General features: G+C 55.7%; 1 protein-coding gene across 1 annotated transcript; it reads right to left on the bottom strand.

Moving 5' to 3' along the window:
• Positions 1 to 7,922: 7,922 nt before the first annotated feature.
• LOC115508134 (beta-lactoglobulin-1) lies at positions 7,923 to 11,486 on the bottom strand. The gene is made up of 7 exons (XM_030306534.1): positions 11,391 to 11,486; positions 10,834 to 10,973; positions 10,462 to 10,535; positions 9,501 to 9,611; positions 8,815 to 8,919; positions 8,571 to 8,587; positions 7,923 to 8,088 (listed from the first exon to the last, which is right to left on the bottom strand). Exons 1-6 carry the CDS (start codon positions 11,484 to 11,486, stop codon positions 8,571 to 8,573), a joined length of 543 nt encoding a protein of 180 aa, XP_030162394.1. The 3' UTR covers positions 7,923 to 8,088.
• Between the last annotated feature and the right edge of the window lie 4,916 nt (positions 11,487 to 16,402).

Raw genomic sequence — 16,402 nt, 5'->3', positions numbered from 1 at the left:
GCGTGCCCTTGGGCTGGACATGGCCACGTGCTCTGTTGAGGACCCCACAGCCACCTCGCTCCTGCGTGGCCACCTGGGCTCACAGGTCATCATTCTGGGGCCAAAGGCTGCAGTCCCAGATGTTTGGGCAGGCCAGTGGCATACAGAGTGCACAGAGGACCCTGCCCCCTCCCAAAGCCCCCCTCAGGCAGGTTCTATGTGCCCCTGAAGCACGGGCAGTCAGCTCACCTTCACTCCCTCTGCGGGTCTGGGGGTGGGGTGGAGGCTGTCATGGGAGTGGGAATTCAGGTAGGCAGAGAGGGGGGCTCGGGTCCCTGGGCCCAGGTGGACAAGTGCGTGGCCGGCAAGTTGACCAACTCCAGAGAGGAAGGAGGACGTGGGGACGCGGTGGGCAGGGAGGGGCGGGGACCTGGGACTTGGCACCCTTTCCGATCTTGCTTTTGCTGTCTGTGTAAGTAATAAAATTTCTGAATCTAAAAAGGGCTCATTGTTTCTTTGCCAGCGGAATCTGTCAGCCTCGCTTGATATGTGTATCTGTCACGTCACCAATAACAGTAATGAATCCACATTTGTGTAGCAGAAACAATTGTTTCTGCGTTTTGAAAGTTACCTGTACTCTACACAGGAAACCTCTGCAGTATTTATCCCAGGGTTGACTGTTCAAGGGGCTCTACTGAGGTAGTGTTGAGACAGCAAAGATTCCCAAAACAGGTCACACAGCACTCTAAATGGTGTTTGAGAAAAGGAGTGACGGATGTTAAATAGATGGGTGGATGGTATACCGATGGATAAATGGTGGATGGATGGATGGATGGATGGTTAGTGGATGGATGGTAAATAACTGGATGGATGGATGGATGGATGGTAGAAAAATGGACGAATGGCTTCCTTAACTCCTATTGGACAGGACATTTAGCGTCTCATTCTCACAATTCCTCCAACTCTCCAAGGTGCTCTCGTGTCCTTTGTCACTTTTGACACCTCCCAGCCAGCTTCCTCTGCAGGTGTCAAGAACGAGATCTAATGTGCCAAGTGCCTGACCTATATTGACCCACAGTTAGTGGCCAAGGCTGGCCTAGAGTCCAGGGCTGTTGAGGTCAGCCAGAAGCAGGTTCTGGAACAAACGTCACTTCCAGCTCGCAGGGCCCTCCTAGACCCGGTGCGGGGCCATCCGCCTGAACCCAGAGTGAGCCCAACACCTGCCAGATTCTGCAGAGTCCTCAGGCACTTCCTCATAATGGGTCTTTGTGTCTTGCTGGCCCCATTTTTGGCCCCTGCTGAGACTTCCCAGTAACCCTGAGTGGCAGCTGGGTCTGATCATTAACTGAGTAGGGCAGGAAGGAGGTGAACACCAGTTCAGTCTCAGGGCTGCAAGTGGTAATTAGGGCTTTCAGCTGGTGCTGATAAATATTTACAAGGAGAGAGTCAAAGTAGGACTCAGAGTCCTAAACTGGTCCCTGTCATTCCCAGGCTTTCTCCACTTACCCAGATACGCTTGGTACCCAGAGGACAAACCAGGGGACCCTTCATGTTTTAGGATGATCAAAATTCGATTTTCCCCTCCAAAATTGGATTATGAGCTAGACTAGTCAGTGGTTCTTTTTACAGCAAGAACATAGAGATTGTAGGGCAACTCTCGAGTGAAAGAGAAAATTGCAGAGTATTTAGAAAATAAAAATGAACACATAGCACATCAGATTCTGAGGGATCTGGGAAAATCTATTGTCCTAAAGATGATGTTAATAAATGAAAAGAATGAAAAGGAATTGGTTAGCTCGACCACTCAAAAATTAGGGGTGAAAACAACATAACCATAATAAAGGATAAGGAAGATAATATTTACATTTCTGCAAACATAAAAGCAGAAATTACTGAATTAGCAAATAGGAAAATGGGAGGGGAGGTGTCTGTGCTGATAGCAAAGAGCCTGCTTGGGATTCTCTCTCTCCCTCTCTCTGCCCCTCCTCCACTTGCGCTCTCTTCCTCTCTCTCTTTCTCTCAAAATAATAAATAAATAATAAAGAAACTTAAAGAAAATAGAAAAACCATTACTTGGTCAAGTGGTGGTTCTTGAAAAATATCAATAAAATGGGGAAGCCATTAGGTGCCTTAGTCAAGATAAAAAGGAAAAAGAAAAAAAATACATCAAATATGGGAAATAACCACAAAAGGAGAAAAAAGTAAAGAACCGTTAGAAGGGAAATTTTTACTTAACTTCACGGAATAAATGAAAAGTTGGATGAAACCGACAATTTTCTAGAAAAGTGTTTTCTGCCAGAGGAGAGGGAGCCGTGCCCAAAATGTGTGAAGGGGAGTGGGAGGCACAGGCTCCCAGTTACGGAATGAATAAGTCACGGGGATGATAGGTGAAGCATGGGGGACGCATGGGGGACATAGTGATGTTGCAATAGTGTGTATGGTGATAGATGGTGGCCACGCTTGTGAGCACAGTACAACATGCAGAGATGCTGAATCACGATGTTGTGCACCTGACCTGAACCTAACGTAATGTTGTGGGTCAGCTGTGCTTCCAAAAGGAAACACACAGAACAAAACCACTGGGGTTCTGGCACGTGGACAGCCCAGGAGAATGGATGAGAAGCCTCCGAACAGACCAAAATACACATGAGAATCACGAATGTGGGAGAACTCAGTAGTTACAGACGGTTTCGGGAGAACAGGGTGGATAGTTGGAAAATACTGTTTGAGTGCTAACTCATGAATTAAAGCAAGTGAATTCTTGATGGAGAAAAGATGAAATATTTTCAATATGAAATTTATTGTCAAATTGGTTTCCATACAACACCGAGTGCTCATCCCAACAGGTGCCCTCCTCAATGCCCATAACCCACTTTCCCCTCCCCCCCCCACCCCCCAGCAACCCTCAGTTTATTCTCAGTTTTTAAGAGTCTCTTATGGTTGGGCTCTCTCCCTCTCTGTAACTTTTTTCCCCCTTCCCCTCCCCCATGGTCTTCTGTTAAGTTTCTCAGGATCCACATAAGGGTGAAAACACATGGTGTCTGTCTTTCTCTGCCTGACTTATTTCACTTAGCATAATACCTTCCAGTTCCATCCACGTTGCTACAAAAGGCCAGATTTCATTCTTTCTCATTGCCACATAGTATTCCATTGTGTATATAAACCATAATTTCTTTATCCATTCATCAGTTGATGGACACTTAGGCTCTTTCCATAATTTGGCTATTGTTGAGAGTGCTGCTATAAACATTGGGGTACAAGTGCCCCTATGCCTCAGCACTCCTGTATTCCTTGGGTAAATTCCTAGCAGTGCTATTGCTGGGTCATAGGGTAGATCTATTTTTAATTTTTTGAGGAACCTCCACACTGTTTTCCAGAGTGGCTGCACCAGTTTGCATTCCCACCAACAGTGCAAGAGGGTTCCCGTTTCTCCACATCTTCTCCAGCATCTATAGTCTTCTGATTTGTTCATTTTAGCCACTCTGTGTGAGGTGATATCTCAGTGTGGTTTTGATTTGTATTTCCCTGATGAGGAGTGATGTTGAGCACAAAAGATGAAATATTGAACATCCAGGAATTCAACTTTAGAATAAGAAAAGCCTCTCTAAAGATGATCGAAGCCCTGTGACGGTGATCGGAAGCCACAAAAGGAAACGCCGGTGAGTTTAGCCACATAGAGGAAACACCTTAAAATGACACCACTAGCCAAGCAAGAAAAGCAATGATAAACTGAGGAAAATTATGTTTAACTCTTTTAACTGATAGCACAAATAAAATCTAATTTCCTTAATACATAAACAGCTCCTACGAATCAATAGGGAAGTACCAAGAACTCAATAGACAAAAGATATGATTTGCTCCTTCACAGAAAAGTATTTTGAATTAAGTAAAAATGAGAACGAAATCTATTAGAATATGTGGACACAGCTCAAGCAGCACTTTGAAGGGAATTTGTGGCATTGATGCTTATTATTAGACTGCCGGAGACCAGCTCCAGCAACCAGGGGTTCCCGAAGGAAGAACGGTGTCAGTGAAAATCAAACAAAACTAAAATAAAAAACTGGAAAATAAAAAACTAAAATAAAAACGGACACAGTCAACAGCAGTGTGTTGAACTGGCCAATTTATTGCAGTAAACGTGGCATTATATATACTAGTGATTTCCTTGTAACGTACGTCATCTATGTTTTTCTAACGTTACCCAATTCTAAAATTGTTCCATTGTATAATCACCCAATAAGGAATAACATGATTGTTTTATCATAACGTTCCCTCCTGCCCTTTGCTTGTTGATTGATTTCTTTTATTGTTTTTATTATGTATCTATGTTTATCTATAATTTATAAAGTATTTGCGTTGCTGTTTTCATGAAAGGTCATTTATCTCTCAACACCTCAAGTGGAACAGTTACAGGGACACGACCTCTTAGTTGTTTCCCTGAACCATTCGTGGTTTTGAAGAACAAAAGCGTTCGCCTGGGTCCGAGGTGCCAGGAAGGGGGCCAAGAGGGCCTTAGAAACCCACGCCTTATACATTCTCAGAGAGACAATGCACCTAGGAACCAATGAACCATTCTGTACTTTAACCGACGAGGTTCAATCATCATCTGGAATGCCTCCTGGGGGCCAAGCGGGCCTAGGGGTCAGAGTGACCTGTGTCCATAGATACACTCCTTAGTTACCGGAGTGGGGCTTTCGGATCCATATGTCTCTGCTTCGATGGCCGCCTTTGCTGGCAAATGCACGAGGCTATCCTTCCTGTAAGTAGAGGAGTCTCCATGGGGAATGGCCAGGGCTAAACGTAAGGCCGCACAATTTCTTGTGGAACTTTATTTTCTCTCCTAATGGTTCTTTTCCCAGAGGGCCTGTTGAGGGCGATTCCCCAACAGACAATACCCCAGGTACTTTTAAAGCCAAATTACCTAGGGGCGCCTGGGTGGCGCAGTCGGTTAAGCGTCCGACTTCAGCCAGGTCACGATCTCGCGGTCCGTGAGTTCGAGCCCCACGTCAGGCTCTGGGCTGATGGCTCAGAGCCTGGAGCCTGTTTCCGATTCTGTGTCTCCCTCTCTCTCTGCCCCTCCCCCGTTCATGCTCTGTCTCTTTCTGTCCCAAAAAAATAAATAAAAAAAAAAACGTGGAAAAAAAAAATAAATAAAGCCAAATTACCTAAAAGCGGGAGTACCAGAAGCTTCCCTGTCGGCGGGCCGCCCTGCAGTCACCAATCCGTCCACAGCCCAGGCCCTGCCACTCAGGCTGGGAGAGCTCGGCTTCCAGCATTAGACCACATAACATGCTCAATTTAAAAATCTAAGTCTGTAGCTTAAGTAACTAGGAGAACAAGTCAAAACCAGTGTAAGCAAGAGGAAAGAAATGATGTAATAGCAAAAATCGATGACATGGAAAACAGAAAAGCAATATAGAAAATCAACCCAAATCATGTTTGATCTTTGAAAAGATGAGGAAAATGGATAAACCTCTAGCCAGACTAATCAGGAAAACCCAGATAGCTGGCGTGTATCACTATTAGGGATGAAGAATGTGACACCAGCACAGATCCTACGGACTCTAGAAGAATATCAAGGGAGCATTTTGAGTAACTTTATGGAAATAATTTTGATAACTTGGACAATTGCATAAATTCCTGGAAAGATGCAAAGTATCAAAGCTTATTAGAGAAGCAATGCATAGCCAGAATTGACGTAGATCTATTGCAGAAATTGAATTTATAGATAAAAATCTCCCCCACCATCAAAATCTCAAACCACAGTTGGTTTCACTGTTAAATTCTGCTAAACATTTAAGAAAGCAGTAACGTGAATCTTGCAAAAACTCTTCCAGAAACCACAAGCCGAGGGGTGGTTTCTCACATTATGAGGCTCGCACCACACAGGTTCCAGCTGGCTGTGTGCCATTCACTAAAGAAGACTTAAGTCTCCTTCGAGTTGAAATGCCACTCTTACCTTCCATTAAATTTCTTCACAAATTTCCCGCCAGTCTACTTTGCTCCACTGACCTTTTCATTTATTCCAATGACAACATGAGTCCTTCCCTGTCCCTTGTCCTCGTAACTGTGCGTGGCAAGAGGTTGGCTCCGCTGTCCCCAGCCCCCTCCTTCCTTCCCTGGTACCAGATCGCTCTAAATGAGTCCTCGATCAGACCCACGCCTAAAGTTCCATCTGTTTCAAATTGGATTCCAGCTGATAAGAACACCCGTATTGTCACCAACACAAATGTTACTACTAGGTTGATGTTAAGATTTCTTTTTCCCTAGAATATAGTCCACACAAGATTGAGTACGAGTAAGTGGGGCACTGTCGCAGGGGCGAGACCCCCAGGTGGGCACACAGCACAGTGAACATGGGGTGACCAGAGAGTGTGGCATCCGGCCAAGATTTCTCGATGAGGCTACTCATTCCATCACTGTCCATGTTCCCTAATCTTGGAACTGACCACACCTCATGGCAGATCGATCTCCGTATGGCATTAAAACATGTCACTGGGAAAAAAAAAAAAAAAAAAAAAAAAAAAAGGTTGGGAATTTTTCTCTGAAATGGTCAATTTATAGAAGTTAGATTCATTTGTTTCTGCTTGTTTATCATTTTATGGCTTGCTGCCTTTCAGTTTTTATTTTTGTCTTACATTTAAAATATTTAAGGTATGAACTGGTTCGAAACTTAAAATTGCATGAAAAGCTGCACCCGCCAATTTGTTGCCTGCACACCTGCGTTCCTCGCAGTAGATCACTAACTCACTGATGTGTGCTCCTTCCTGAGTGTCTTCTCACGGGTTCCTGCATACGTGCTCATGGCCGTCCTTTCCCACGCAGAAGTTAGCACGTAACGGCAGACGCTGGAAACCTCCCCATGTCCATTTAGAGAATTTACAGGAAGGAGTTTTAACAGACTTCACCACCTACAGAGAAGCCATTCCCCTTCGCCTTCTGTTACCTGAACCTAGTTTGTTCAGAGATGTCTTCTGGGTATGAAATTCACCCCGATACCCCCCTGTTAGATCCCAGGGGCGACTATGCCATTCAGGGTGGGGTGTCCTGGGTGGCTGTGTGCTTTGACGCCGGGCCGGCTGACCCATCGGGCAGGTAGATCGGGAGGCGTACCTGGTGCCTGCCCCCTGTGCGGTCGTAGGGGTGAACTGGCCATCTGTGAACACAGAGCAGGGAGGAGCCCCTTGGTGCCGTGCAAGGGCACTATTCCTGGTAGGGCTTTCTGTCACTGTGCTGTCTCTGCCAGTCTCTGTCAGGCGTGAGGTAATGGAGCTGCCCACTGCTGACCTTCTGTCCCTGAAGCACCTGTCTGTGCCCTCCTGATGCTGGTGGCCGGGGAGCGGGCGGGGGCTCTGCACCTATCGGTCTGTCTGTCTGTCTGTCTGCCTGGCAGAGGGACCTGTCTACTTTTTCTCTGGTCTTCTTTGATTTATTTTGGACGCTTGCATTTGCTGTGGAAGTCATCCATTTGGGGTTTCAAGTATATTAGGCTAGAACCAAATAGACAAATCTCTTATGATTCTTTTAATAAAATTTCTCTTGATCTGTGGTGGTCATTGATTGTTCTGGAGTTTGTGGGTTTTCCCAGCTGTTTCTGACAGGTGAGCTAACTGAACGGGTGCAGCCTCACCCCGCCCTCACCGTGGGGCACAGGCACCTTTATTTTCCTCACTTTAATGCTTTCTTTCTAACTTGAGTTGATTGTAGATTCATTTATTTTAGCTTCTTTTACCTAACTACCGTAAGGATTAAGGACTCCTCCTGGCCCATCGATTCTGATACTTTGCGCGTATTTGACAAATTTTGCACAAGCAGGTTCTCCTGTTTTGTTGGTGAGAAACCTGGGCCCCCCCCCAGATGCTGCCCGGGTCCCACCCGGAGCCCCCAGAAGTGCCAGCAGAGCCCGTGTCCCCACACACTCCCAATGACACACTTCGAGGAGCAGAGGTCATGAGGCTTTATTTAGAATCCTCAGAGAGCAGGTGCCCGGCCCCCAAGCACAGGGACCAGGAAGGAGGAAGGGGACGGGACCAGGTCTCTGGCTTCCTCTTTGAGAGGACAAGGAGACGTCTGCCTTCTGGAGGAGGGGACCGAAAGGTCTGCTTGCTCCTGTGTGGGAGGTGAGCAACGAGGTCACGAACACAGACGAAGGCAGAGCAGCGTGCTGTTGGGGACAGGGGACCGGGTGGGGCCAAGGACATCCCCCTTAGTAATGTGGCACCAGGCCTGCAACTTCTCAGCCTTCAATGCCACCCAGCCACGACCCAACCCCCTCCCCGCCCAGTTCCCCCCCCCACCTCCTTCAAACAACAACCTGACCCCCAAAGAAAGCACGAGGTCCCAGAGTGGGGCACATGCCTGGACCTAAGAGGTTCTAGGACAGAGCCGGGCACTTGACTGGCATTGCCAGCCCAGCCCCCGCGGTCAGCAGGAGAGACGTCGGGTTCCAGCCATTCCCGCAGAGGGGCCAGGGCCCGACGGAGGGGAGCTGGGGGTCCCCCGGGACGCCCCCCACCCGTGCACGTGCCCAGGACGTGGGGGCAGGGCTGCTACGTTACCCCAGGAGGCGGGTCGGGCAGGAGCTCACCTACCTAGACGCGGCACTGCTCTGCGGGAGGAGAGAGAGCCGGGGGGAGAGGTCACAGGTCGCCGGGGCAGCCCTGGGCCCAGAGGGGTGGGAGGGGGGCCCCGCCCCAGGGGCTCTGCACCCCCTCCCGCGGGGGCCCGGGGAATGGGGGCCACCGTGGGAGACGGACGCGCCCCGGGCTCATGGCTGTCCGACGGGTGAGCCGCACGCAGGGTGAGAGCAGGGACGCGGGGTGTGGAGGCGGTCACCTGCCACCTGGGTCGGGTCAAAGAAGAGGCGGACGTGCACGGGCAGAGTCTGGAGGGCTCTGTCGAATTTCTCCATGACCTCGTTGTCGGCCTTCAGGGTCCTGGCTGTGGGGGGCGGTAGGTCAGTCCCTGGGCCGCGGGGCTTTGACGGCCTCGGGGAGCCCCGTCCAGGGAGCCAGAGCAGAGAGCACACACTGGCGTCCTGAGGTCAGCCCCCGGGGTGGCCTCCGGGGCTCAGCCCCCCTGCCCTCCAGGGTCCCCGCCCCGCCCTCCCAGGACGGCGCCGGGGGCCCTGCAGGGACACGAGGCCAGGACCCACGTCCCCGGGCGGCTGGGGCTCGCCCGCAGGGCTGATGTGCTGGCCAAGGACGCGTCTCTAACCGCACACAAAGCGCTTCATTCAGGCAAAGCGGCCACGTCTCAGCCTCCTGCTACCAGATCTTACCGGCTTGCGTTCCGTTCAGAACTTGACAGTTTTAATGGTGCTTTTGTGGAACATCACCCCCAACCAAAGCTTCTACTTAGCAGTCATCCTCGGGCCGAGGCAGGAACACTAAGCCCAGCCCCTCGGCCTGGATCCTGGATCCCCGATTCCCGAGGCAATGTCAGGGGACTTGGCCCCCACCGGGGGTCCTCAGCCTCCCCCCCCCCCCCGCAGGGGTCCCCGAGCCTGCTCAGTGACGTACTCAGGCACTGGCACACGAGGTTCTGCCCGGGGGCGTCGGTGTTCTCCAGGCAGAAGAACAGGTAGTTCTCGTAGTCGGTGTCCAGCACGATGACCTCGTTCTCATCCAGATCTGGGGAGAGGAGAAGAGCCAAAAGGGAGACGGAGTCCTGTCCAGCAGGAGCCCCCTACGGGTGTGGTTCCTTGTCCTGCAGCCCCCAGGGTGCTGCCCACGTGCAAGCGTGGCCATCGGCAGCAGGAAGTGGAAAGTGGGAGCACAGAGCCGGGTGTGTCCCCTAGGCCAGGCGTGTCATGGGTCAGGTGGCGGGGACAGAACAGTCAGATGCGCACATAGCGGTCGGAGCTGTGCCCGGGGCTGTGAGCAGGAGAGCTCCTGACCAAGCACTCAGGCTTGGCAGGGAGGGGCCGGAGGTAGGGGTGAGGTGGGGGTGAGGCATGAAGGAAGGAGAGAGAGGAGGAGGGTCAGGGTGGCCCAGAGCAAATCTTCAGCGTGAGAAAAATAGAATTTGCTGACCGAAAACCCACAAGAAGTTTCTGTGCCTCCTTTGTTTAAATTTTAGCACTTAGCTCTCCATTTGTGGCTTTTTACAAGTCACAAAGGCCTCTAAATGTTGCAGTTAGTAATAAAGAATTCGGTAGAAGATCCTTAAACCTGCCCTCCACCCCCCGCCCCCCACTCCAGCGGAGTCCAGGAACTCAGCTGCGCACTGACCGCAGTCGTGGGGCCGGAAACTCTCCCTGCCCCGGTTCTGTGGTCAGGCTGGGTAACCAGGCCTGAAAGGCTCTTGGCTCGGGGCGTGGACAGGCCCACGGGTCAGCACCCCACTAGCCACTCCAGGCAGCCCCGAGAGTGGGACCGGACCGGCACTCTCCCACCTCATCCCCGCCTGCAAGGACAGGCACCACCCAGGGACAGTTGTGACCAGCCTTGCAACTCGCACCCGGCCCTCGGGGACACTTACAGTTGATGTTGAACTTGGCCGCACACTCCGTTTTCTCTGCTAAGACCTTCTTCTCAACACACCTGTTGTCCTCCCTAAAAGGTGGTAACACTGGACTTGAGTTGTCCTCTCTGTGATCCCTCATGGCAGGAACCGCCCAGGCCCCCAGGACCCCAGCCCCCAGCTGACCGGCCGGCCTCCACGCGGGCCTCTCTGTGCACTGACCTGCGGCCGCCCTGTGTGGTCGGCCCGTCGGCCCGGAGCCCTGGGCGGGGGCTCCGAGGCCACCGGGAACCACCCACACGGAGCCAGCTCCCGTCAGGACCCTGCCCGCCCGCCTTCCCTGGGCCCAGGCCCTCGCCGGCCCCCAGCCCGGGGGCCTCGGTCACCCACCATTTGCGCAGAATGATCTCCAGGTTGTCCCGGGGCGTGGGTCTCAGCTCCTGGACGTACACTCTCAGCGGGGCGGTCTCCGAGTCCAGGAGGGAGATGTCGCTGGCCGCCATGGCCATGGAGTGCCATGTCCCAGCCACCTGGGGAGGGGGCCTGAGCTGCCATCGGGGGCGGGGAGGCGGCCCCGGCCCCACAGCGAGCTCTCCCTCCCACCCCGGCCGGGGCCCGGTCTAAGTGGGGTGGCAGCCAGTGAGCTCTGGGCGACCCCCCCCCCCCCCGCCACCGACCAGACGCCCCGCTGGGAGCCCCCACACTTGAAATAACATCTTAGGTTCCCAGGCGGCCTTAAAGGACGGGTCGTGCGAGTTCCGCGGAACCATCTGGACCTTGGGCAAGCGAGGGAAAGCCGCCCTGAGGACAGGGAGGGGGTGGGGGGGAGAGGGGGAGGAGAGGGGGCTCCCAGCCTCCTGGCTTCCACCCACACTCTTAAGAGGCCGAGGCCCCGCCCCCCGCCCACCCTGCAGCTCACCGCCCCACCCCCCCAGCCGTCCTCAGACCTTCTGCAGGTCTAGGCCTTCCATGGTCAGGGGGACGGTGGCGGCCTGGAGGCCACACACGAGGGCCAGGCCCAGGGCGAGCGGGAGGCACTTCATGGCTGCGGCTGTGGTGGCGCTGAGCTCCCGGGACTGAGGAAGGCCAGGCCGCGGGCTCGGGCCCTTATACGGGGGCCGGGGGCCTGCGAGCCATGTGGTTCCCCGAATCCCCCGTGGCTCATCCCCAGGCCCTCAGGGGGCTTCCTCCACCTGCACAATGGGAGGCCTTCTTCCTGCGGAGCGAGCGGGAACGGGACGGTCCCTGTGTCCCTGGAGGGTTCCTGGTAGGCCCCCGAGGGGGGAGGGTCCGGGGTGTGGGTCCAGGCTGGTCGCCAGTATCGCGAACACTTCCTGGGTCGTGCTCTCTGAGGACAGCTGAGCCTGCCGCCTCTGTGCTCCCCAGTTCTGTGCCATTTGGCAGCCGGGACCCAGGCAGCACCCCCATTGGGAAGCCGGGGTCACCACGCTGTGTCCAAACGACCTTGACAACTTCACCCTGGAACGACCTCCCTTTTGTGTCCCCAGCAGCATCTGGGTGACTGTAGCCCGCACAGAGGCTTGTCAGTGGGCACAACCACGGAGACGGGTCTCCCTGCCCCCGGTCACCCACTCAGCTACCAGGAAGGAGATTCTAATGCAGATACGACCCCAGTGTCTTCTCTGTAAGACAGAAGGATGACCCTGGAGCTTGTGCATTTTGGGGGAAGCAGTTCTGGACCTAGAGGGGGCTCCCTGAAATCTCTTGGAGAACTTTTCAAGACGGTGCTAGTCCTGGGCCCATCCAGACCCACTGAGGCAGGGACGGCCCCACCTTGCCCGTGTGCGGGACGACCCCCAGATGTGGATACGGGTTTGGACGGCCACTGAGGCGTGCTCACGCGTGGTAACTGCCACGTGTGGTCACAGCACATTGCTTTGTTTATAATACCATGCTAGCAGAGTGCAGACTCTTCTCATTACAGAGGCCAAGGAGGCATGTCTGGGGTTGGCCCTGGAATGTTCCGCCAGAGACAGAAGGAAAGTGACAGGTCTGTCTGTGGAGCCCGGACAGCTGTGAAGCTGAGTGTAGGGTCCAAGGGGCTCACCCGCCACCCAGTCTTCTCCGCACACGTAAGTGTTTGCAACATTTTATTTTTTTTTCTTTTTTTTTCAACGTTTTTTTTTTTTTTATTTATTTTTGGGACAGAGAGAGACAGAGCATGAACGGGGGAGGGGCAGAGAGAGAGGGAGACACAGAATCGGAAACAGGCTCCAGGCTCCGAGCCATCAGCCCAGAGCCCGACGCGGGGCTTGAACTCACGGACCGCGAGATCGCGACCTGGCTGAAGTCGGACGCTTAACCGACTGCGCCACCCAGGCGCCCCTGCAACATTTTAAATAAAAACGCAACCCACGATCACTCCTACGTGACCGGCTGGTGAGTATTCACTGCGAGGACGGAGTCCCCAGATCAAAATGGATTCCGGTCCCCAGGGTCCTGTCACTTCTCACTCTGGTCCCTGAGCTCTGGCAGCTCCAAACCCCTTCCCTGATCCCTGGTTCTGGCCAACCCCATCTCCGCACAGCCACCCCGGCCCCCGTGTCCCCACCGGTGGCTCAGCTCACGCAGGAGGGTGCCCTCTGCACACCAGACAAGGCGGCTCAGGAGGCGACTCTGTGCGCAGGGACCTGGGCCAGCCCGGGGACCCGAGGCAGGAGCTGTTCTCAAGTTTAAAGGGGGCCTTTGCCAAGGGCGACAATTCAGCCCGAGATGCAGCCCTGGGCCTCCGGGGGTGTGTGTGCCCGTGTGTGTGTGTGCCTGCCGGGAGCCAGAGCAGTGGGTAGCTCACCTCAGTGACCCCTGTGGCCACAGTCCAGCGTCCGGAGGCCCAGGGCAGCCTGCTGACCGGGCTCTTGCGAGGGTGGGGCTGGGGGCGTCCCCGCCTGCCCGCTGCCCCCGTTCCGGCACATTCTCAAGCCTGATTATCCGGATCCAGTGAATTCTGTGAGCTGCAGTCATCTGATTGAATTTAACTTCCGCCTCGGTTACCTGGCTTGTCCCTGGCGTCTGTGCTCAATCACCCCGATCGGCCCAGATACAGGACGAACGCGGCCCCCACGGCGGCTGCACCCCACGGTCTGTACCAGAGCCGGCGTCCGGGGCCGGGGCTGTCAGGACACAGGGAAATAAAACGTGAAGGGCGACGGAAAGCCTGCAAACCTCACCTGACCCAGAACAACCGCCCGCAGGGGCTCCCACGAGTCCACACACGCGCGTGGTCACAGCAGCACCGGCCACACCCGCGGCCACACGCCACGGCGGGGGGAGCCTCGGAAACGTCGCGGTGCGCCACGTGCGAGAAGCCAGACACGAGAGGCCGCCCGCGGAATGATTCCTCTCCTACGAAGGTCGGGGACAGAGCGCAGATCCAGGGTGTCGGGGCTCGGGGAGGGGGGCTGGGGCCTCCTTTGGGGCGATGAACACATTCTGTGACCAGAGACAGGTGGTGGCTGCACAGCATCGTGAGTGTCCCAAATGCCACTGGATTGTTCATTTCCGTGGCTCATTTTACGTTGTGTGACTGTCACCTCAATAAAAGACCAAGGACGAAATCCATCTGTCTGGACTTGCGAGATGGAGTGGCAGGTGCACTGGGGCAGTGATGGAGAATTTTCCAGAATTCTCCAGAATTTTCCAGAACGGAGCGCAGACATCAGTGCTCAGGCCAGGTGTAAGAGGAGGACTCTGCCTCCGAGCAGCCGCTGCTGAGGACCAGCAGGAGGAGCCGTAGGTGCAGGGCATCTGCCGGGGGCTGGAGGGAAGGTGTGGGTCAGGGAACAGGCGGGCCCCACAGGAAGTGCAGTTTACAGGACTCAGTGAAGATCTCACTGTTCCGCCCCCTCTCACCGGTGACTGTCCTCCCTGGGACACTCCTGGGTCTGGGCCTCCCTGCAAACCACTGTCCAGCCTTCAGGCAGGGCCGGGTCATTGGGGAGGGAATGGTGCTCGGGCAGGTGCCGGGCTTGGCTTTCCAGAAAGGAAAATACCTCCAACGGGGTGTCTGCCTCCTCCCCCACCGGGGACCCAGAGACCAGGCTACCGGGCTCCACCGGGGCCCCCCAGGAGCTGGGCACGGGCCCCCCACCTCCTTGTTCTCCAGCTAGAGGGAGGCCTCCTGGGACTGTCACCTGTCAGACCTTACACCCCCACCCTGAGTCTCAGCCCCAGACCATTACAGACACTGGGCCCCCGGCCCCGGCTCCCTGGAGCCCCTTCTCTGGGCCTTGGTGCAGCCACGTCAGAAGGACCAGCTGCTTAGGGACAGGTCAGCACCAGGTAGATAAACGGTGACAGGCCTGGAACCCTAGGACAGGAGCGTGTGGCTGGGGCGGCATCCAAGGGGTCTCCCTGCCAGGTACCCAGCTTGAGGGCCTCGTGTCTTTGCAGGGAAAGCGGGGTAAGGAGCATTGTCATTACAGAAAGCCAGACATGCAAGGCCAAGGCCAGTGAGGCCGGGCCCTCAGGCACTGCTTCTGGACGCAGCAGGGACCCCTGCCCCGTGTTTCCTGCCTGGGCCCCCGCAGTCTGCATTTGGGGCCGGCTGTGTCCCGGAGAGGCCCAGGGATGCCCGCGACGTAGGAAGCTGCACTGACCCTGCGTGGACGGAGCTGCCCTCATCTCCCCGCCTCCAGGGGAGCCGGGCCGGCTTCACCCTCCCGCCAGGAGAAGGGAGACGCTGGCCCCCGCGGCTGTGTGTCAGGCCTCTGGATGCAAAGCTGCCCAGTGACTTTGGGAGCCCGCAGGGTTGGCTCCAGGGCGTTCAGACAGCGGCTCCCTCCCGGCCAGCCGCGTCCAGCCAGGCCGGAGGGAGGGGGCAGGAGCAGAGGGCGCCCCGGCTGGGCTCCCAGTGTCCGGCTGCCCCCATCTGTGGCCCGGGGCAAACTCCTGCCCGCCCTCACTCCTGCCCGGTCTCCAGCCAGCGGGGAGCTGGGGGGCCAGGAGATCCCCCTGCGTGTATCCCCACATCTGAAGCCTGTCACCCTCACACCCCTGTCCCCCAACCTCAGGACCACCCAGGACCTGAGCTTTGTGGCGTCGGCCCCGCGGGAAGCCCCCACAGGACCCTTGGGCAGAGCCGCACCCCCACCCCTCCGCCCACACCCCCACGCCCCTTGGGCCGCCGCACCACCGCCGAGAACCAGGACGTCGGGTGCCCTCCCGTCCTCCCTGGCCTGGATTGGCCGCCCTCCCTGACCCCAGCCCACGCGAGGGGCCCCACACACAGGCACAGTCAGCAGTGATTGCAGAAGCTCTTTATGTGGGGACAGGAGAGGGGTGGGGCAGGGAGGGGGGAGGGGAGGGCGGCAGGGGGGCGGGGCGAGCCCAGGCCCGGTGGGCAGGGGTTCCTTCCACGTCCTGCAGGACAGAGGGTCCTGGTGGTGCCGCCCCGGGGCTGCAGTGGATCCATTCCTCACGCCTCCGGCTCTGGAAGGGGGAGTGTCAGTGAGGCCGGGGGGGGGGGAAAGGCCTGGGGGGGGCACTGTGGGGTGCAGGTGTGGGTTCACAGGGGCGCCGCTGCAGAGCCAGTCTGAGCAGAGGGGGAGGGTCCTTCTGCCATCTGCCCCCAGCCAAAGCTCTGTGTGCACGAGGGGCTGGGCCACGGTGGGACCTCAAAAGTAGCCCCATTTCGTCCTCATCTGGCTGTGCTCCCGGCAGATCTGGGGGCCTCAGGCGGGTCATGGCACCTCTGGCTCCAGTATTAGTGAGCCGTGTGACAGAGATCCTGGTGACAGGGCAGCAGAGGGGATGCAGGAAGAGGGGAAAGTGACAGCTTGCCCTGGATCAGGGTGGCCTGGCAGCTCTCTCTGGGTGGGCCGGGTGTGATCAGGCAGACCCTGGGCCCCTGGCCTCGACTTCCACATATGAAGCCAGTGGACAGAGAAAGAAAAGGAGTCCCTCCACGTCCCTGAGTGACACCTGGGGACAGATATCCGAG

The sequence above is a fragment of the Lynx canadensis genome, chromosome D4 (genome assembly GCF_007474595.2).
Source record: "Lynx canadensis isolate LIC74 chromosome D4, mLynCan4.pri.v2, whole genome shotgun sequence".
NCBI classification, from domain to species: Eukaryota; Metazoa; Chordata; class Mammalia; order Carnivora; family Felidae; genus Lynx; species Lynx canadensis.
This window is presented reverse-complemented; position numbering and strand designations above follow the sequence as displayed.